General features: G+C 38.1%; 3 protein-coding genes across 5 annotated transcripts in view; all 3 read left to right on the top strand.

Annotated features, from left to right (window-relative positions):
- LOC107567464 (extracellular matrix protein FRAS1-like) overlaps nucleotides 1-11464 on the top strand; it is a 136529-nt gene extending 125065 nt beyond the window's left edge. The window contains exons 60-73 of the mRNA XM_016253145.1: nucleotides 94-294; nucleotides 2537-2724; nucleotides 3939-4214; nucleotides 4421-4653; nucleotides 4934-5094; nucleotides 5427-5641; nucleotides 5770-5920; nucleotides 6045-6152; nucleotides 7736-7895; nucleotides 7983-8099; nucleotides 8331-8497; nucleotides 8578-8783; nucleotides 9354-9500; nucleotides 9769-11464. Of these exons, the coding sequence (XP_016108631.1) occupies nucleotides 94-294; nucleotides 2537-2724; nucleotides 3939-4214; nucleotides 4421-4653; nucleotides 4934-5094; nucleotides 5427-5641; nucleotides 5770-5920; nucleotides 6045-6152; nucleotides 7736-7895; nucleotides 7983-8099; nucleotides 8331-8497; nucleotides 8578-8783; nucleotides 9354-9500; nucleotides 9769-10344 (2906 nt within the window). The 3' untranslated portion in view covers nucleotides 10345-11464. The remainder of the gene's footprint in view (nucleotides 1-93; nucleotides 295-2536; nucleotides 2725-3938; nucleotides 4215-4420; nucleotides 4654-4933; nucleotides 5095-5426; nucleotides 5642-5769; nucleotides 5921-6044; nucleotides 6153-7735; nucleotides 7896-7982; nucleotides 8100-8330; nucleotides 8498-8577; nucleotides 8784-9353; nucleotides 9501-9768) is intronic.
- A 231-nt stretch (nucleotides 11465-11695) lies between these two features.
- Nucleotides 11696-14341, top strand: LOC107567465 (annexin A3-like). The gene is made up of 12 exons (XM_016253146.1): nucleotides 11696-11788; nucleotides 12179-12210; nucleotides 12309-12356; nucleotides 12691-12778; nucleotides 12896-12990; nucleotides 13076-13189; nucleotides 13345-13435; nucleotides 13514-13593; nucleotides 13674-13730; nucleotides 13822-13915; nucleotides 14009-14104; nucleotides 14223-14341. The coding sequence occupies exons 2-12, from the start codon at nucleotides 12196-12198 to the stop codon at nucleotides 14339-14341; spliced, it is 897 nt and encodes a 298-aa protein (XP_016108632.1). The 5' UTR covers nucleotides 11696-11788; nucleotides 12179-12195.
- A 557-nt stretch (nucleotides 14342-14898) lies between these two features.
- Nucleotides 14899-20927, top strand: LOC107567471 (annexin A3-like). 3 transcript variants are annotated; one of them, XM_016253162.1, is made up of 14 exons: nucleotides 14899-14995; nucleotides 15311-15340; nucleotides 15442-15492; nucleotides 18191-18278; nucleotides 18351-18445; nucleotides 18539-18652; nucleotides 18825-18915; nucleotides 18996-19075; nucleotides 19156-19212; nucleotides 19304-19397; nucleotides 19491-19586; nucleotides 19700-19758; nucleotides 19828-19950; nucleotides 20212-20927. In XM_016253162.1, exons 2-14 carry the CDS (start codon nucleotides 15326-15328, stop codon nucleotides 20269-20271), a joined length of 1023 nt encoding a protein of 340 aa, XP_016108648.1. In that variant the 5' UTR covers nucleotides 14899-14995; nucleotides 15311-15325; the 3' UTR covers nucleotides 20272-20927. The 3 variants fall into 3 exon arrangements, with proteins under 3 accessions (XP_016108648.1, XP_016108649.1, XP_016108647.1); XM_016253163.1 differs by having other exon boundaries at nucleotides 15314-15340; XM_016253161.1 differs by lacking the exon at nucleotides 14899-14995 and having other exon boundaries at nucleotides 15010-15340.
- Nucleotides 20928-22752: the final 1825 nt, after the last annotated feature.

The following is a 22752-nucleotide window of genomic DNA, read 5'->3' on the forward strand; positions in this document are numbered from 1 at the left end:
TACTGATAAAATGTATAGCCTGAATGCACTGTAGGTTGCTTTGCATAAAAGTGCCAAATTCATAAATATAAAAGCGCACATCATGCTTTTCAGCACCTACGATCGAGTTTGAGCAAGCCTCATACCAAGTTTGTGAGCCCCCCGGTCCAGATGGAATTGAGGTTTTGAATATCAAGGTAATCCGTAAAGGAGACCTTGACCGCACATCCAAGATCCGATGCAGCACAAGGGATGGATCAGCCCAGTCAGGCGTAGACTATAACCCCAAGAGTCGAGTCCTTAAGTTCAGCCCTGGTAAGTATATTTATTTAGCTCTTTTTGTCCTTTTTTTATTTTAAGACTATAACTTCATTCTAATCTGTGATAATTCTGTTGTTCCTCAGGTGTGGACCACATCCTGTTTAAGGTAGAGATCCTGTCCAATGAAGATAGAGAGTGGCATGAATCTTTCTCATTGGTCCTTGGTCCAGATGACCCTGTTGAAGCGGTGCTTGGACAGATCACCATGGCAACAGTCACCATCCTAGATCAGGAAGCTGCAGGAAGTCTCATCCTTCCAGCCCCACCCATTGTAAGAGATGTACAGTAGATGCTTGGGCGACTGATATTTAGTATGTCAAAATCTGAATACTTGTCAGCTGATTAAAAAATTGAATGGCATCTTATTAATTAATCAAATCACATACACTACTGTTCAAAGGGTTGGGAAGTCTTATATAAATAGTAATATTGTGAAATGCTACTAAAAACTGTATATAATATTTTATATATTATAAAATGTAATTTATTCCTCTGATGGCAAAGCTGAATTTTCAGCAGCCATTACTCCATTCTTCAGTGACACCGTTATTTTTAGGAAAAAAAATTATAATAAAATGACTGACCCCAAACTTATGAATGGTAGTGTATCATTTTTCCCATGAAGTTTTTTTTTTTTAGAAAAGTCCTGAAATTTAGATAATTTAAGACACTGGCCTACGTTATTGTGACAATCAAGTAAAATCATTACATGCATGTTACAAAGGTTTTTAACAATCAATTGTACTAAAATAATGAAGATCCTATTCAAGGAGAGCTGTAAGATCTCACAACTCTCTTTTGATTTTGAATCAAGTTTGGTTTCATATGCACTCTCCTCACAGGTGGTGTCTCTGTCAGACTATGACTATGTCCAGGAGGTCACTAAAGAGGGCAGTAAGAAATCTCCATCTCCTGGATATCCTCTGGTCTGTGTGACTCCCTGTGACCCCCATTACCCCAAATACTCAGACATGAGAGAACGCTGTGAGGAGGCAGGCATCAACCAGACCTCCGTCCACTTCAGCTGGGAGGTCGCAACTCCCACAGACACCAGCGGAGCACGATCACCCTTTGAGACAGTGACGGATAACACACCTTACACCACAGTCAATCACATGGTTAGTCTGATATTTAGATTGTTATCGTCTGTCATAAATAGAATATTACCAACCAGTGTTTTTAATCTAGCTGTTAACTAAAACCTCACATACTGCAATCAGCCATGTGGTTTGCCATATGTAATAAGTTCATAAGTAATATGATCAGGCAGCATTTTCACTTTTGCTGAGTTTTCTGGGGTTAATTAAATACTTTTAATCTACAGGTTCTGGACAGTATCTATTTCAGCAGACGTTTCCATGTGCGTTGCGTAGCTCAGGCCAGAGATAAAGCTGGGCACCTGGGAACACCACTGAGGAGCAACATTGTCACTATTGGCACTGAGGGATCAATATGCCACACTCCCGTCACCACAGGAACCGCTCGGGGATTTCAGGCCCAGTCCTTTATTGCCACTCTAAAATATTTGGATGTCAAACACAAAGAGCATCCAAACAGGTCAGGAGAGACTTTTTGTAAGCAAGTGATTGAATACAGACGTAGAAGTTTTAACTCATTTTTCGACTGAAACTGCAGCTGTAGGGTCCACCTTGGAAGCCCACAGGGTGACCACTGGATTGGAGCCATGATTGGAGTCAACGACATTGTGACTGTGACCATAACAAATGATGAAGATGGTCAGTAGTTAGCTTGTTGCTTAACACACAATAAAACAATTCTAACTTTTAAAGAAAGCTCTAGCAGAGCATGGCTCTTGCAACATGAAGCCATGGGTTCGATTCCCAGGTGCGCGTTTACTGATAAAATGTATAGCCTGAATGCACTGTAGGTTGCTTTGCATAAAAGTGCCAAATTCATAAATATAAAAGCGCACATCATGCTTTTCAGCACCTACGATCGAGTTTGAGCAAGCCTCATACCAAGTTTGTGAGCCCCCCGGTCCAGATGGAATTGAGGTTTTGAATATCAAGGTAATCCGTAAAGGAGACCTTGACCGCACATCCAAGATCCGATGCAGCACAAGGGATGGATCAGCCCAGTCAGGCGTAGACTATAACCCCAAGAGTCGAGTCCTTAAGTTCAGCCCTGGTAAGTATATTTATTTAGCTCTTTTTGTCCTTTTTTATTTTAAGACTATAACTTCATTCTAATCTGTGATAATTCTGTTGTTCCTCAGGTGTGGACCACATCATGTTTAAGGTAGAGATCCTGTCCAATGAAGATAGAGAGTGGCATGAATCTTTCTCATTGGTCCTTGGTCCAGATGACCCTGTTGAAGCGGTGCTTGGACAGATCACCATGGCAACAGTCACCATCCTAGATCAGGAAGCTGCAGGAAGTCTCATCCTTCCAGCCCCACCCATTGTAAGAGATGTACAGTAGATGCTTGGGCGACTGATATTTAGTATGTCAAAATCTGAATACTTGTCAGCTGATTAAAAAATTGAATGGCATCTTATTAATTAATCAAATCACATACACTACTGTTCAAAGGGTTGGGAAGTCTTATATAAATAGTAATATTGTGAAATGCTACTAAAAACTGTATATAATATTTTATATATTATAAAATGTAATTTATTCCTCTGATGGCAAAGCTGAATTTTCAGCAGCCATTACTCCATTCTTCAGTGACACCGTTATTTTTAGGAAAAAAAATTATAATAAAATGACTGACCCCAAACTTATGAATGGTAGTGTATCATTTTTCCCATGAAGTTTTTTTTTTTAGAAAAGTCCTGAAATTTAATTTTAAGACTATAACTTCATTCTAATCTGTGATAATTCTGTTGTTCCTCAGGTGTGGACCACATCATGTTTAAGGTAGAGATCCTGTCCAATGAAGATAGAGAGTGGCATGAATCTTTCTCATTGGTCCTTGGTCCAGATGACCCTGTTGAAGCGGTGCTTGGACAGATCACCATGGCAACAGTCACCATCCTAGATCAGGAAGCTGCAGGAAGTCTCATCCTTCCAGCCCCACCCATTGTAAGAGATGTACAGTAGATGCTTGGGCGACTGATATTTAGTATGTCAAAATCTGAATACTTGTCAGCTGATTAAAAATTTGAATGGCATCTTATTAATTAATCAAATCACATACACTACTGTTCAAAGGGTTGGGAAGTCTTATATAAATAGTAATATTGTGAAATGCTACTAAAAAACTGTATATAATATTTTATATATTATAAAATGTAATTTATTCCTCTGATGGCAAATTACTCCATGTAATTACTTGCCACCAAAAAATGGCCATTACTCCATTCTTCAGTGACATCGTTATTTTTAGGAAAAAAAATAATAATAAAATGACTGACCCCAAACTTATGAATGGTAGTGTATCATTTTTTCCCATGAAGTTTTTTTTTTTAGAAAAGTCCTGAAATTTAGATCATTTAAGACACTGGCCTACGTTATTGTGACAATCAAGTAAAATTATTACATGCATGTTACAAAGGTTTTTAACAATCAATTGTACTAAAATAATGAAGATCCTATTCAAGGAGAGCTGTAAGATCTCACAACTCTCTTTTGATTTTGAATCAAGTTTGGTTTCATATGCACTCTCCTCACAGGTGGTGTCTCTGTCAGACTATGACTATGTCCAGGAGGTCACTAAAGAGGGCAGTAAGAAATCTCCATCTCCTGGATATCCTCTGGTCTGTGTGACTCCCTGTGACCCCCATTACCCCAAATACTCAGACATGAGAGAACGCTGTGAGGAGGCAGGCATCAACCAGACCTCCGTCCACTTCAGCTGGGAGGTCGCAACTCCCACAGACACCAGCGGAGCACGATCACCCTTTGAGACAGTGACGGATAACACACCTTACACCACAGTCAATCACATGGTTAGTCTGATATTTAGATTGTTATCGTCTGTCATAAATAGAATATTACCAACCAGTGTTTTTAATCTAGCTGTTAACTAAAACCTCACATACTGCAATCAGCCATGTGGTTTGCCATATGTAATAAGTTCATAAGTAATATGATCAGGCAGCATTTTCACTTTTGCTGAGTTTTCTGGGGTTAATTAAATACTTTTAATCTACAGGTTCTGGACAGTATCTATTTCAGCAGACGTTTCCATGTGCGTTGCGTAGCTCAGGCCAGAGATAAAGCTGGGCACCTGGGAACACCACTGAGGAGCAACATTGTCACTATTGGCACTGAGGGATCAATATGCCACACTCCCGTCACCACAGGAACCGCTCGGGGATTTCAGGCCCAGTCCTTTATTGCCACTCTAAAATATTTGGATGTCAAACACAAAGAGCATCCAAACAGGTCAGGAGAGACTTTTTGTAAGCAAGTGATTGAATACAGACGTAGAAGTTTTAACTCATTTTTCGACTGAAACTGCAGCTGTAGGGTTTGTAGGGCACTAGATCTTTTTTGCCTCTGGGCAAAGCAAGATCAAAATTAATTTATACATTTGAAGGAACACCAAGAAATAAACTTGTTAGACAACTACAGATCCAAAACAACACATTTCCCAGCCTATGTTCAGTACGTCAAAGAAAATAGCATTTTATAAAGCGAGTAATACTTATTTTTCTCTGAACAGGATCCATATCTCAGTGCAGATCCCTCATCAGGATGGAATGCTTCCATTGGTGTCCACCATGCCTCTGCATAACCTACACTTCCTGCTCTCTGAGTCTATTTACCGTCAGCAGCACGTCTGCTCCAACCTGGTCACACTTAAAGACCTGCATGGCATCTCTGGTGAGAGAGACCCCATATTAGATTAGATCAACTTTATCACCTATCTTACCCACCTTGTTAGCAACAAAAGCCGGTGTGACCATCTTTAACTTGAATGTGCAAGGTTATTTTAGCTGTATAAAAACTCTCTGTTATGCTGCTTGATATCACAAACTGGTATTTATGATATTATTTTAATGTAGTATTGTAAACATAAATACACTGGTTTGTAGTGCAGTTAGTTTTACTCTTTACTGCACTTTGTTATTATTATAGTTATTTACTTATAGCGGCTAATGAATCAGAACTCTGAATCATTCAACTCAGAAAATACGTTGTAAATTCTCCCCCAGAAACCGGCTTCTTGGATGATGTGTCGTATGACAGCATATCCCTGGGTCCCGGATATGACCGTCCATACCAATTCAACCCTAGTGTTCGAGAACCCAGAAGCATCCAGCTATACAAGCATCTCAATCTGAAGAGCTGCATATGGACATTTGATGCGTATTATGACATGACAGAGCTTATTGATGTATGTGGAGGATCAGTAACTGCTGACTTTCAGGTTTGTGTGAACACATGACTTGTATCCCACCACAAATGATATATAAATATTCTCGTCTAGACAAAATCTGATGTGGCAGATTTAGTCCATACAGCAATTCAAATGAGTGTGTGGCTGCATTTTTTCAGGTCAGAGACTCGACTCAGTCGTTCCTGACGGTGCAGGTGCCGCTCTACGTGTCCTATATCTATGTGACGGCTCCTCGTGGATGGGCCTCCCTAGAGCACCACACAGAGATGGAGTTCTCCTTCTTCTATGACACGGTCTTGTGGAGAACAGGTACATGTCGCTTCATCGCCAGCCCCAAAGCCAATGGACATACTCGGGCGCAAACTGCTGTCATCACCTTACTGTGTTAATGTCGTAGCTGATGTTAACTGATTGCTTATGAACATTCCTCTAGGCATCCAGACAGACAGCGTGCTGTCAGCTAGATTACAGATCATTCGGATCTTCATTAGGGATGACGGACGACTGGTGATTGAGTTCAAAACCCACGCCAAGTTTAGAGGTCTGTAACTTCTGTTTTTAGCAATTTGTTATCATTTCATTTTATTTATGAACATAACCTGATGTTTTTACCTGGAGACATTTAAAATTGTATTTGGCCATTATTTACCATTAAAAAATGAATGAATGTCATTGCATTAGAACAGGATTTCCCAAACAAGGGTTCATGAAGGAACTGCAGGGGATTCGTTAACATTCGTTATTTGTTCAATTGAAATAAATAAATAAATGCAGCTGCACAATTCATTAAAATAAAATATAAATTGCATAATAGCTTAGTGTGAATCAAAAATGTAAATAACAGTAAATCGAAGGCTGTGATTTAATGAAAAATTATGTAATCTGTTGCATTATGTGTTCCAGAGTGAAGAGTGGCATTGTGTTCATTTACACATGAGCAGCTCGTGAGCCAGTATTTTCAGATTTTAGGTTTACTTTATTTACACAATCGCATAATTTCCAATGCTCTTGTGGACAGAAGTTTACAGCATTTAACAAGTATTCCCCCCAAAAATTTTTAATAATAATAATAATAATAAATGCTAGAGAATTAGAGAAACGTTAAAATAATCTGTTGCATTATGTGTTCCAGAGTGAAGAGTGGCATTGTGTTCATTTACACATGAGCAGCTCGTGAGCCAGTATTTTCAGATTTTAGGTTTACTTTATTTACACAATCGCATAATTTCCAATGCTCTTGTGGACAGAAGTTTACAGCATTTAACAAGTATTCCCCCAAAAAATGTATAATAATAATAATAATAATAATAAATGCTAGAGAATTAGAGAAACGTTAAAAGCTTGAGGGTTTGGACATTTGAAAGTGAAGAATTTAAGACATAAATATTAGTGTTGTTATTTATAAAATAAAAATGATGATTATTATTGTTATTATAATACAAGTGTAATTGACAACAGTAATATATTTCTGTCTTTATTTTTGATAATTAGTGTTAAAACTACTAAAAACCATCATAGAACTGTGAACATGCAAATATGTCATTAAATGATTGGAATAGTTACTTAAAGTCTCAGCATCTCTGCATTAGAATATCCAACCATGTGGCATTTTGAAGTGTGGCATAAGTGTCCAAATCTGTTTTTTGACATCTTGAATTGTGAGTGACTGATAAAACTTTCCTCTCCCTCTAGGTCAATTTGTCCCTGATCATCACACCCTCCCTGGACAGAAATCTCACCTGATGGCTCCAGATCACTTGGGAGGCATTGAATTTGACCTGCAGCTAATGTGGAGTGCACAGTCCTTTGATTCACCCTACCAGCTCTGGAGAGCCACAAGCTCCTATATGATTATTATTGTTATTATAATACAAGTGTAATTGACAACAGTAATATATTTCTGTCTTTATTTTTGATAATTAGTGTTAAAACTACTAAAAACCATCATAGAACTGTGAACATGCAAATATGTCATTAAATGATTGGTATAGTTACTTAAAGTCTCAGCATCTCTGCATTAGAATATCCAACCATGTGGCATTTTGAAGTGTGGCATAAGTGTCCAAATCTGTTTTTTGACATCTTGAATTGTGAGTGACTGATGAAACTTTCCTCTCCCTCTAGGTCAATTTGTCCCTGATCATCACACCCTCCCTGGACAGAAATCTCACCTGATGGCTCCAGATCACTTGGGAGGCATTGAATTTGACCTGCAGCTAATGTGGAGTGCACAGTCCTTTGATTCACCCTACCAGCTCTGGAGAGCCACAAGCTCCTACAGCAGGTAAGCAGTGTGAAGTCTAATGCTCTCACATTTAGGAAGTGAATCCATCTTAATGCCGCTGACCGTGTGCTTTCTGTTGTGCTTTAGGAAAGACTACTCTGGGGAGTACACAGTCTTCCTCATCCCCTGCACAGTACAGCCAACCCAGGCATGGGTCGACTCTGGGGATAAGCCTCTTTCCTGCACGGCCCATGCTCCAGAGAAGTATGTTACCATGGTGCTTTTCCATTGATAACTCCTTGAGGACACTAGAGTGACTTTTTGTGATGGAGACATTTTGCTGAGCAGAGCCAGCAGGGTTGAATGATATTGCAGTTGTCATCCACTTTTAGTGGACTCGTTATACAGGTTTCATCAGGAGAAGACTGTTAGTGTGAGTCAACAAGAATATTCAACAACATGCAAGGGCTTGTAACACTCTCTTTCAATCGGTAGATTCCTGCTGCCCATCGCCTTCCAGCAGACGAACCGCCCTGTTCCTGTAGTCTACTCCCTGGATACTGAGTTCCAGCTTTGTAATAATGAAAAAGTCTTTCTAATGGATCCTGCTCTCGCAGACATGTCTGTTGCTGAGATGGACTATAAAGGAGCCTTTTCGATGGGTAAAATTAGCAAAGTAATGAAAACAGTGAGCTCCCTCCACTATTATGCTTTCACTCATTCATTGTTTGACATTATGCAGGTCAAACGCTGTATGGCAGAGTGTTGTGGAATCCTGACCAGAACTTGAATTTGGCCTACAAGCTGCAGCTGGAGAAAGTATATTTGTGTACAGGGCGGGATGGCTATGTACCCTTCTTCGACCCCACAGGCACCTTGTATAACGAAGGCCCTCAGTATGGCTGCATTCAACCGAACAAGCACCTCAAACACAGGTTCCTGCTTCTGGTAGGTGTCTATTGTAACAAGTCCAAACCAGTTTAACCAGTCTAGCAAGATTCATTTGGTGTGGTTAAATTTTAACTGATAGTGGATGGAAATTTTCAAGGGGTATTTTGAAGATCAAATTGTTTTTGTATATCTTGGAACTAATATTGAGACTGACAGCTCTAATGATTTGACAGCCATTCCTCCGGTCTTCAGTGTCATAATCCTTCAGAAATCATTCTAATATGCTGATTTTGGTGCTCAGGAAACATTTCTTATTAATATCAATGTTGAAATTGGAAACTATGACATTTTTTTCAGGATTACTTCATGAATAAAGTTCAAAAGAACAACATTTATTTGAAATAGAAATGTTTTATTCAATTGTTATTTTGTTATAAAATTGTATTGACCCCAAACCTTTGAATGGTGAAGTATATTATCTTAAAGTTTCCTATAAGAAAGACAGTTGACAGTACAAATATAGCACGAATTCAGTGCAAATAATAGATCACAGGATGCTATGATTAACCAATCAGTATTAAGTATTCCAGAGAGCTGGGTAATAATTGTAAATAATGTATCACATAGGACCGGAAGCAGCCTGATGTCTGTAACCGCTACTTCCATGATGTTCCATTTGAAGCCAACTTTGCATCTGACATTCCTGATCTCCAGTCCTTGTCTGCGATGCCTGGTGTAGACGGTTTCACAATGAAGGTGGATGCCCTTTATAAGGTCAGTGGCTGCAAGATTCACCAAAAAGTCAAGTTGTTAAACAGACCTTCTGTTTGACACATACTAGAAATCCTGGCAAATGTCAAAGCTGAAGCTATTCAGTTGTACCCTTCAGGGAAGTGCCTTGATCTGTTTGTTTAGGAAAAGATGCCGGGCTGACAATGTGCCATGACTATAGGGAACTGGGCTAAAGGACAAGATTAAAAAGGGGTTATAATATATATAAAGGGGAGGGGATATAATCATATTTGCATTTACTCTTCTTTAGGTTGAGGCAGGGCACCAGTGGTACCTCCAGGTCATCTACGTTATTGGACCGGAGTCCATATCTGCTCCCAGAATCCAGCGCTCAGTGACCTATGAGCTCAAGCGAAGTCGCCGAGATCTGGTGGACCGTTCAGGTCATCTAATGCTGGATGAATCACTGATCTACGACAATGAAGGTGACCAGGTAAAGAATGGCACCAACATGAAGACCTTGAAGCTTGAGGTGGAACCATCGGGCACCTTCAATCCCCAGATGGGAGGATCCATTGGGGGGGGCATGGCAGCCATCGTCCTACTTCTCCTGGTCCTTCTAGCCTTCTGCTTCATGGTCAGAAAGTGCCGCAGGGTTGTAAAAAAGAGGCCTACGAAGGCAGCGGAGGATTATCCTCTGAACACGAAGGTGGAGGTCTGTATAGAACGTCTGGAGAAAAACCTCAACAGCAAGTACTGCTCTGTAAAAAATGTCAATGTCCTCAACAAGAACCCAGAGACCTACAAGATCAATGGGGTCAAGGTCAAACAGGTCAACCTGGAGGTCAAACTACACAACAACCTGAATGACGGCACTGAAGTCTGACCTTCTAGAGTATTTAATGAGAAAAAGAAACATTTTCTATGAATATTTGTAATGACATTAATGTATTTTTGTATGGCCATGAGGATAAAAGGGAAAGTATGCTTGCCAGCTATGCAGTGTAAATCATTTCACAACTGAGCTACCTCAAACATTAATGAGCAACACATTATGGGGTCATCAGATCTTATGTTTCAAATCTCAGTTTTAAATCATAGCTCTGTCTAAGAATCATATAATGGCTCAGTGGTAGCTCAGCCACTTTGTTTAAAGGGATGGAGAGTTTGTATCGCTGCACCTGCTGTTTTGTCATGTCAGTAAAAACACATGAAAGTATTAAAGGAAGGATGAGTGCCAACACTTTTGACAGGGTGAGTGATGTAAATATGTTTATTAAGTGCAATTATTGGATGACATGGTCATCCCTGTATTTTAATTTGGCTTTTGATGCTCTGCCTCATTGTGTAATTTACTTTTGGCCTGATCACCGATGTGCCATGCTGATATTTGTCAAGTGCGATTTATTTAATTCCAAATCCGAATAGACTGCCCAAAGTGATGCATTTGTCAGTTCATGTAAGTAGTTGGTACATGTAAATGATAAATTGTATGAAAATAGATTTGATAACCACTATTGATTTGTAATCACTCTACTGACTCAATTGAAATGCTGTAACCTCTATTATTTTACAACATTGGACAACAAAATCTATTTTTGTTTTATATGACTGCTGTCTATACTGATATAACCAAACACTACCAAAAATCTTCACGTTTTTTTTTTAAAGATTATCCACCTCATGTTATCCTGCATTATTTAGTCTTGTATTAATGTCACATCATGTATTACGTAAGGCACATCTATAGTTTCTATCATTTATTTACTCAAATGTTCTGTAATGTTGTATCAAGTCATCACTTGTTACATGGTGCTGATTTGATCAAGAATATCCAGAATCTTTAAAGCACTGGGTGTAGGGTGGGTAAAGCTACGATTATTACTTCATGATCAGTCTAAGTGTCTCAGTGAGTGCCTATCAAACAGACAGTTTTTGGATATATCAGATTTTGGTGCTATCATTTAGGGTAAAATAACATGATGCCTGTACTTGTGCCTTTCTAGCAATAAAATGAATAAACCTATTCCTAATGCGTGGCACGCTTTGTTCAAAGTTAATGTATGTGAGGTGAAATAACTTCACGCGTTACAATAATAGTAGCCTAGTTGTAATGGTAATACAATTGTTTTGGAAGAACAAAATAAGTACATTTTACTTTTGAGTTATGTAGAAAGTGAATAGCAGCTTGTTTTTCCAGAAGGGAGAGGCTCCGTAAGAATGCATTCCTTTAGAGATCGTAACATCAATGTCTCTCACGCCCTGAAAAAGCAGGTGGTGAGAAGTTCAACCGGAGAGAGAGCCGTCGTCTATTACTTTGTATCGCGAAGGTAAGAGCAAAGACTTTTAAAAGTATACAGAAACCGTAGGTACTAGTTATTAATGAGTGCTAATTATAAATGTTCGTTTAATTAACTTAACTTGTGCATTGGGTATACAATTGATGACCAGCATATTTTAAAGGCAGAGAAGTGCTTTAAACTGATTACTGCAGTCGATTCAGTGATATTACGACAGCCTTTGTCAAAACTTGCTTATTGTTGCGTTTTTGTTTTTGCAACTATTTTTGGAGGGAAGTCCTCAACTTTCTTTCTTTTTTTTGTGAATGAAGTGAAAACTAGAAAAGTAAATGTAAATGCATGACTGTGTAACCGCAAAGATCATGCATTAGTAATTGATGAACTGAATCGAATCTGAACTGTGATTGTGTTTGTTTATAGAATCCTCCCAACCAAAAATGTCAGACTTGTGGGTGAGTACAATTTTGCAAACGTGTGCACCCCCTGAAAGTGATATCGAAGAATATTACTGAAACCAAATTTGCTGAGATGTAATTTTCCTGTATTGCAGGATGACTTGGAGAATTTTGCTCGTGCCCCCTCTTCTTCCACAGCAGCGGTAAATCACTTGTTTGAATGCATTTTGGTTGTAGGCTATGTATAATTTAATATTTAATACATTTGCGTTTGACCACCACTTGGATATTTAATATTTTCAAAGTAATTTACTTACAAACCAAGAAGAATTGGATACTTGTTGTCCTAATGGAACTTGCCATTAAACCGCCTATATAAGCAGCCTTCTTGAGCATGAGAGACATAAATAAAGAAGTACTTGACTTGTAAGAGGACTTTTGACTTAAAACCTTATAATTATTGAGATACAGCCCTTGTGATGACAACTAGTTTCAAATACTTATAGCATTTACAATTTTTTGCTCATTCTTCTTCAGCCAGGAGAGAGAGGCACCATTAAAGCCAAAGCTAACTTCAACGTCAGTGAAGATGTTGCAGCTCTCCGTAAAGCAATTGAAGGCATAGGTACATAATTTACATATCTGTATTGTATTGTGCATGTAATATATTCCTGTATTCTCCTTGTTGCATTCACTTCACATATTGTATGTTCCATCAAACTACAGTAATTTCACTTACCAGGTACAACTGAGAAGACATTGATAGACATTCTGACTCACAGGAGCAGCAGTCAGAAGCAGGCTATTTCAAAGGCATACCTAGAAACCACAAATAGGGTAAATCTGTGACCTCTTTCTCATGATTATTTGAATGTGTGTGTTTTTGTATTCACATGAAAATCTGCCTAATTTCTTTGTCTAGATTCTTGTTAATGACCTGAAAGGCGACACCCAGGGCAGCTTGGAGGACCTGCTTGTTGCGCTCGCAAGACCGCTTGCTGTCAATGATGCTAAATGGCTAATTGAAGCAATCAAAGTAAGTTATATTTCCTAATTTTCCCTTGTGAAGAATGTAAAGTGTTTCTCCAGAGTCAAACTTCAGCTATTCATGTGAGCAATTTGAATATTCTGAACCAATGTGAGGCAGATTTTTCTTTCTTTTTTTCATGACATTCATGGGTTGGTTTTCAGGGGGCTGGGACGGACAACAGCATCCTGATAGAAATACTTGCCTCACGGACAAATAAACAGATCAAGGAACTGTCTGCCGCATATGCTGAGGGTGAGATGAGGAATCTATTGTAACAAAATATGAAAGTTACAAAAATGTATAATTGCTTCCCTTCCCTTTGCCCAAAAGAAACAAAGAAAACGCTGATACAGAACCTAAAGACAGAGGTTTCAGGGGATTTTGGCAAAGCCATCCTTCTGCTTGCTGAGGTGATTCAATACACATGTATCGCAGTCTATTGTAATAAAGGCAGCTCTGGAAAGTAATGATATTTCTCACTCATTATAAGGGTGCGAGGGATGAAAGCACCAATGTGAATGCAGACAAGGCTAGAGAGGATGCAAAGGTATAGAAAACTCGTTTCATAAGGCTGTATCAAAGAATGTTATTTATATGATTAGATGTGAGCATCTACATGTTCTCTGTTTCCTCCATAGGCTCTCTATCATGCAGGCGAGAAGAAACTGGGAACTGATGAGTCCAAGTTCATTGAGATCCTCTGTAAAAGGAGCATCCCTCACCTGAGACAAAGTACCAACTTAATCATCCAAATAAACACAAACGTTTCACATAGGAACTGAAATGGCATGTGTTTTGAATATAATTTGGCATTTCCTGTTACAGCAATACTGGAATATAAAACCATCAGTGGCAAGACTTTGCAGAAGAGCATTGAGAAGGAAATATCTGGAGATCTGGAGGAACTGCTGGTTGCCATTGGTACTGTCAATTTGTATTTATACATTCTAAATGCAAATACACACAACAATCACTTAGAATTCGATGCAAAATTATTTACTTCTACATATTTTGTAATCAAATACACTTTTTCTTCTAGTAAAGTGTGTGATGAGTACTCCTGCATACTTTGCTGAAAAAGTCTACAAAAGCATGAAGGTACAGATAGAAACACATTATTGTCTGTCACTTAGACTGGAAACTGAACAATTCTGGTGACTCCATTGAAATGCCAAAGGATTTGTTATTTTAACACTTATCAACAAAATGTATTTTTTGTTTCATGTGGGTTTCTTTTTTCTTTCCCCCCATTATTATCAAAAAAAGTTTCAAAAGTTTTTCAAATGTCTGTTTTTGGTAAAATAATCAACATGAGGCCTGTATTTGTACCTTTTAACAATGAAATCAATTAATAAACATATACCTAATATGTGGAACGCACACTGTGCTCATATTTAATGTATGATTATTTAATCTATCATCAGCTTAATTTGACCCAATTTCTAAAATTGTGAAGGACACTTGAGTTTGTGTGCAATATCTTGTTTATTGCCAGAAAACCTGAAACCACGTGAATGTTATGCGTTACAACCGGCTACCATCAGTCATTTTAGTGTGTTTTGGATGTTTATTAAAAGCTGATACGACCTTGATTGGGGTTAAATGATCGCTACAAAATATTAGGAAAATAAGGAGCAATTTTCCTAAATGGTAAATCATAGCAGCGCGTTGTGTGTTCATGAAAGTAGAGGCTCAGTAAGAATGCATGTCTTGTGTGAAAATGATAAATCGCATCACGCCCTGAGGAAGTAGAAGAGGAGAAGTTAAACCGGACAGGAGGAGGCACGTTCAGTGTTGATTCGTGTCACACAGGTAAGCGCAAACTGTAGGTAGCACTTTCAAAGCAAAGTCTAAGTTTGATTAACATAACTTTACATTTGCTTTTGATATACATTCGAATTAAGTAGATAATAGAGGTACAGAAGGCGGTAATGTGATTGCTGCAGACAGTCGACCAGGAGTCGCGATAATTATACGAGTTTTTGTCAAAGCTTATTTTACTGATATCGCTGAGTCTTTAAAATCTGTTTCCTTTTTGTACATATAAAAAGAGTGAAAATGAAAAACAATGTAGGCTAGGCTACCTTGTGCATTCTGAACTGTAAATCGATGAATTGTTTATCACAGTAGAATCCATCAAAAATGTCGGACTTGTGGGTAAGTCAAATCTTAAAGCTACATTCAGTCATCTCTGTTGCTTAAGTGAAGAGTATGAATTTGAAGAGAGTTTATTATTTATTTAATTTCTTGTGTTGCAGGAAGACTTGCAAAGTGTTGCGAATGCTGCTCCTGCTGCATTCACAGCAGCGGTAAACAAACTATTTTGTTATACTTATATAGGCCTACACACACATTGTATATGTTTTATATATATACAGAGGCGTCCTGCCCATTCAAATTGAGGGGGCACGTGCCCCCTCAGCTTTCTGAGCCAAATGGATTTTGAATGCAGCTTTCAAAAGACAAAAATAGCCTAATAATATATATTTTTATATTTGATACAATCACACCGGTGTGATTAAATCGTTCAGCTCGGCACATCAAATCTGCGGTCGCTGGCTGGCGCTGAGCCAGAGACAGACATGTTTGTACAGCGCTGCATTATAACCAATCACGCACGATTCTGTTGAGCTTATGAATGCAATAGCCAATCAGAGGCGTCCAGATGAGTCATCGCTGAAACGCGGGCTGAGTCCGAAAGCTTAGGCAGCTGATTTGCTGCCTCGCTGCCTTATGAGGCATTGACTTTGCAGGCAGCGTTTTTGCACGAAGGCACCTCATGAAACTGATTTCGGACAGGCTTCTGAGGCAGCGTAACAGTTTAATGATCTACAACAAAATAGAACGAGTTTTGATGATAACTAAATTAATATTTAATTATTATAATACTGAAAAGTGCAAAACGTTAGTCAGAAACATAAATTTAAACACAAACTGTCCACCAAACGCAACTTTCAGATGCCATCTTTATTTTTTTTATCCCAACCGTCACGGAATGGAACGCACAGGATTGTGGGATATCAAAGGCAGCGAAGGATACATCTATGCTGCCTTCAAAATTCGATTAGAAGGTGGTACCTCCGGAGACAGGAAGTAAAGCAGAATTTGTAGTCGGACCATAGACTGTATAAAAACATGGACGTAGTGTCCGTGACGGCACCCGTAGGTTTCTGAAGAGCGTTTTTGAAGCCTAAAGTGGGCGGAGCTGGCCGTCGCCATCTTGGCAGCACGTCACTCCCGGATAATCGAAAATGGGCAAAGAGGCGGGAGCTGGTTGCTGAAACCACGCCCACCTAGCTCGACGGTGGTGACAGCAGCGGCAATCCACTTTTCACTCAAGTGGCCGTGCCCTTAATTATGCAGAACTTTAAGGCTTAATATCATTTAAACGGATGAGTTATACAAAAATTCACCCCCCTCACAGTTGTCATGAAGGGCAAAATTAGCTATATAGACCAAAATAATTTTTTGAACCAGGCTGGCTTCACGAGAGAGAGCGGGAGGTTGCCGCTTGATTCGGACGTGCCTTGATTCCTTCAGGCCTTGATTCCTTCAGGCCTTGAAATGCTGCAGACGCAGCGGCGGTGTTTTGTTCACTTGCTCGCTGACTGAATTCTCTGGCGAATTCTCTCATCAGAAACAATAAAGTGCAGATTGCGTACTAATGTAAGTAAGATATTCATTTAACAGTGTAAACAGCTTCAGTGATTTAACTGGGAGTTTTTGAGAGAGCCTGAACTCTGGACTGAATGAAAATGTTCTCTGATAATGTAAATGTTCTTTGCTCTCAGTAAAATGAAACTGTTATAATTAGTAACTTACAATATTGTTATTAAATTCACATTAAATACAAAGTCAGTCGTATTAAAAATATTTTACGGCATGACACCCATATCTGGTAGGCTACTTAAGACAGGTTTTTATGTGTAGTTAATAGATCACTCTATTAGTCTACTTTGTCCATCACCCATTATAGATCAAATAATCTATAAAGGTGCAAAACGCATTTACTTGCACATATTTGAGAAGATATTTCCTGATTGGAAATATTTTGAATGAAAAAAAAACCCCATAAGCCTATATCAGTTATACAGTCATATTGTGTCTGCTGTATGTCACATGACGAGCACAACCCCCCTGTATCAGCGTCAAAGATTGTTTTATTTGATTAGATACACACACACACACACACACACACACACACACACACACACATATATATATATATATATATGAATGCCAACATGTACTGTGACATACTGAAGTAGAGCATGATCCCCTCCCTTTGGAGACTGGGCCGCAGGGCAGGATTCCATCATAATGACCCCAAACACACCTCCAAGGCGACCACTGCCTTGCTAAAGAAGCTGAGGGTAAAGGTGATGGATTGGCCAAGCATAGGCATCCTCAAACGGAAGGTGGAGAAGCGCAAGGTCTCTAACATCCACCAGCTCCGTGATGTCATCATGGAGGAGTGGAAGAGGACTCCAGTGGCAACCTGTGAACCTCTGGTAAACTCCATGCCCAAGAGGGTTAAGGTAGTGCTGGAAAATAATGGTGGGCGCACAAAATATTGACACTTTGGGCCCAATTTGGACATTTTCACTTAGGGGTGTACTCACTTTTGTGGCCAGCGGTTTAGACATTAATGGCTGTGTGTGGAGTTATTTTGAGGGGACAGCAAATTTACACTGTTATACAAGCTGTACACTTACTACTTTACATTGTAGCAAAGTGTAATTTCTTCAGTGTGTCACAAGAAAAGGTATAATAAAATATTTACAAAAATGTGAGGGGTGTACTCACTTCTGTGAGATACTTTATATATATGTATATGTATGTATTATATACACACACACACACCTAAATATGTGTGTATAATTGGTTCTTATTTAATACACTTTGGAGAGACTGGACTGGGATTAGTTGTCTCACACTTTTAACATTTTTGTAATACTGATTGATTGATTTGGTTGGCTGGTTGATTGACTGCTTATTCTTCTTCAGCCAGGGGAGAGAGGCACCATTAAAGCCAAAGCTAACTTCAACGTCAGTGAAGATGTTGCAGCTCTCCGTAAAGCAATGGAAGGCATAGGTACATAATCTATCTGTAGTGTATTAAGTATGTATTATGTAATATGTGTATTCTGAGTATATACTGTACCAGGTACAACTGAGAAGACATTGATAGACATACTGACTCACAGGAGCAGCAGTCAGAAGCAGGCTATTTCAAAGGCATATGAAGAAACCACAAATAGGGTAAATCTGTGTCCTCCTGCTCATATACATTTGAATGTGTGTGCAATGTTATATGATGAAAATCTGCCTAATTTGTTTGTGTTTTGACCAAAGATTCTTGTTAATGACTTGAAAGGCGACACTCAGGGCAACTTTGAAAATCTGCTGGTTGCGCTCGCAAGACCGCCTGCAGTCAATGATGCTAAATGGCTAATTAAAGCAATGAAAGTAAGTTGCATTTCCTAATTTTTCATTTTAAATGTTAAAAACATTTATGCATTTAGCAATAATCTCAGACAAATTTCAGGATTATCTGTGTGAACATATTTTGCATGTTGTTTACCAGTGTTTGTGCATATTTTTCATCGTTTTCCTAATACATTCATGGGTTGGTTTTAAGGGGACTGGGACAGACAACAGCATCCTGATAGAAATACTTGCCTCACGGACAAATAAACAGATCAAGGAACTGTCTGCCGCATATGCTGAGGGTGAGATGAGGAATCTATTGTAACAAATATGTCATTTACAAAAACTTGTTATAATTGCTTCCCTTCCCTTTGCCCAATAGAAACAAAGAAAACGCTGATACAGAACCTAAAGACAGAGGTTTCAGGGGATTTTGGCAAAGCCATCCTTCTGCTTGCTGAGGTGATTCAATACACATGTATCGCAGTCTATTGTAATAAAGGCAGCTCTGGAAAGTAATGATATTTCTCACTCATTATAAGGGTGCGAGGGATGAAAGCACCAATGTGAATGCAGACAAGGCTAGAGAGGATGCAAAGGTATAGAAAACTCGTTTCATAAGGCTGTATCAAAGAATGTTATTTATATGATTAGATGTGAGCATCTACATGTTCTCTGTTTCCTCCATAGGCTCTCTATCATGCAGGCGAGAAGAAACTGGGAACTGATGAGTCCAAGTTCATTGAGATCCTCTGTAAAAGGAGCATCCCTCACCTGAGACAAAGTACCAACTTAATCATCCAAATAAACACAAACGTTTCACATAGGAACTGAAATGGCATGTGTTTTGAATATAATTTGGCATTTCCTGTTACAGCAATACTGGAATATAAAAACATCAGTGGCAAGACTTTGCAGAAGAGCATTGAGAAGGAAATGTCTGGAAACTTGGAGGAACTGCTGGTTGACATTGGTAAATGTTTAATAATGAATTCAAATACACAATATTTATTTGGGATTTGAATTTTTGTTTTTGTTTTTACCTCTACATATTTTGTAATCAAATACACTTTTTTCTTCTTCTAGTAAAGTGTGTGATGAGTACTCCTGCATACTTTGCTGAAAAAGTCTACAAAAGCATGAAGGTACAGATAGAAACATTATTGTCTGTCACTGAGTTTGTCCAACACTGACGTTTATTTGTGAACCTGCAGGGAGCCGGTACAGATGAAACCACTCTGACCAGAGTAATGGTCAGCCGTGGAGAGATTGACATGCTGGACATCAGAGCTGAATTCAAGAAGCTCTATCAGAATTCACTCTTCAAGGAAATAAGTGTAAGTATTCTCCACTGATGTAAACACTTTAGCACAAGTTCAGGCCATTATTCTTTAATTATGCTCGAGGCCAGTAGTACATCACTTCCTGATCCTCAGGTTTATTAGTTTAATCATGCCATCAAGTCCATTCTTCATGGCCAAAAGGCTTTTTTCTCATCTGTGTCACTATATTCCATGCAAATGAAACAAATTTTTGATGATGACTAAGGGTTTTGTATTTGATGTTATGATAAGTGACTTTGCTCTTTTTTATTTCAGTCTGATGTGTCTGGCAACTACGGTGATTGCTTGAATGTGATTTGTGGAGGAGAAGACTAACCCTGAAATGCTACTAAAGATGTCTTGTTTAGTTATTTTGCAGTGGGTCAATTCGATGTCTGCTAAATGAATACATGTAAATGTAAATTGAATAGATTTTTTCAGGCTAAATTACTAAATTACTCATAAGGCTTTAATGGCAAGTAAAAAAGCTAATAGACAACATGATTTAGAAAATTGCAATGTTGCAATTCTGATAAATCAGTATCAGCTATGAATATTCCTGCATTTCAATTAGTTTATTCAAATGAAAAATATATTTCAGCATATTACCTTTTTGGCATTTTGTCCTTCAGATATTATGTGGATCAGCAAAGTGTTTTTACATGTTGTCTGGGCAAAATAATATAGTAAAATACCACTTATTGATTTCTTAATCATTGGCCTAAATGTCAATCTGTTCTTTCCATGTCTGTTTCTGCCTCTGTCATTTAATTGAATTTACCTGCCGCACTTTAATGATATCAGTATTGATGGCAGTTTGCCAGACGTAAATGTCATTAAGAAAAACGTCTGTGAGACTCCAGTAGCCTTTTTGCTTTAATTTTGACCTTTTAAAAAGCCTTTACTCTGTCCATATGGTTCCTGCTTGAGCTGTTTAGTCTGACCTTTACCCCTTTTATTGCACATTTTAGATTAAATTGTAGCCAGATTTTCCCGCAGATAGTGTAGACCTATAGTTACCTTACTTTTGGTAAAAAAAAAAAAAAAATATATATTTGAACTTGGGTTAATTGAATAAATATGACAATAGATTCTACTTGTAATTAGAAATATGATAATAAATATGCAAAATCACAGCTCCCAAAAGTGTTATATAACAGCCAACAAGGTGTAGTATATGCCTTGTTTGAAAAAAAAAAATACAAATCATAACTTAACACATTATGATAAAGATAACCAAGATATCTGGGCATTCTTGTGATGTACACAGCGTTGAGTCATCTGTTTAGGGAGCTGCTGCTGATGAAACTGCACAGTCAGGGGAGTTGATCTGTATTGAGGTGGAGAAGCGCCTGAGGGAAGAGAAGATCCTCATTAATCCCATGTAATAATCCCAGACTCCAGTTCAGTCCTCTGTTTCTCCATCGACCTACATCTGTAGCTATTATCAGATAGCACATTTGTACAAGCATTATGTACATTTGCTTCTAAAAGCCCTTGATGTTTTTCTTTTCTGGATATCACAATTTAAACAGGTCATGATTTTCTTGCGCTTCTTCTGCAATTAACTGAGCATAAGTTAGTCATTTTTCATATGTTGAATTGCATATATTAATACACACTTACATAGACAGTATCTACACTTATTTCCTGGGATAAGAAGGCACCTGATCATTTTGCAGGGTTTGACCATTAGAGGGCAGGACATTTTCATGAATTGAAGAGCAGATGTACCTGAGGACCCTCAGAGGGTCTTGTGTTGTCCACCCAGACTGGTTAACATCACATTACTGTCACTATCTCAATCTGATGTCATGACTCTGTCAACATTACATGTGCTGGATCTGTGTCCTGATTGCACATAAATTAAATTATGAGTGTCATGTTTGAAATTTATTGAAAGATACATGTAGAGTACAAAGGAAATCTCAAATTAAAACATTTTTTTTCCAAAAACTTATTTGAAAAATAAGTTGAAGACGAAAACAATATTAAGTAGATGCTGAATATTTTCTTTTATTATTATATGTAATTCACAGTTTTTTACTTCAGAGAGAATATAATATCAACTTTAGGCAATTTACTATGCAAAACATTGAGTAGGGTTCAAAATATGGCCTGAAACTTAAATTAGGTGGTTAAATGTTGAGGTCTCTAGTCTGTGTGATTTTGTTATTTTCCAATAATAAACATTAAATAACAATCCAAATCGAACAGACATGTATTAAATAAATATGAATGTAACAGGGTTGAAAATTAATAACACCAGTAAACAACAACAAAAATAAATAACATCAGTAAATAAAATAATGACTAAATAACATCAGTAGAAACTGGCAAATGATGGCTTGTAGTTATAATCTCAAATTTCCCATACATTGAAAAATGTTTGTTGTGTGGTTGAATTTAACAGATATAGTCAACACCATAATTTGTTTAATAATTGAGAAAATGAGATTGTCACCCTACCATGCTGTACAAAGGGTCCACATAATGAACCCTTTAAACAGCACATAAATAAATAAATAGAATGTTACACTATTGTAATACATATTACTAATAAAAATGAGTTTATTAGTCGATTTAATCCCAATCTTAAAGACACGTTGCTTTTCAAGTTAAGTTAAATGTTATGTTAAATAGTTTATCCAATAATTCTCACAACAAAAACATTGGATTCGTGCCTCTGGTGCTTAAAAACCATGCGACACGAAGGTGTGCCGTGTTCGTGGAACGTGCCAGTTGCACTTCTTAAGCACCTCACTCTCCCAAACAACCCATTCACTTCTTTCAACTGACTAACACATTGGTTAAGCT

The sequence above is a fragment of the Sinocyclocheilus grahami genome, unplaced genomic scaffold (assembly GCF_001515645.1).
Source record: "Sinocyclocheilus grahami isolate Dianchi unplaced genomic scaffold, SAMN03320097.WGS_v1.1 scaffold1161.1, whole genome shotgun sequence".
Lineage (NCBI taxonomy): Eukaryota > Metazoa > Chordata > Actinopteri > Cypriniformes > Cyprinidae > Sinocyclocheilus > Sinocyclocheilus grahami.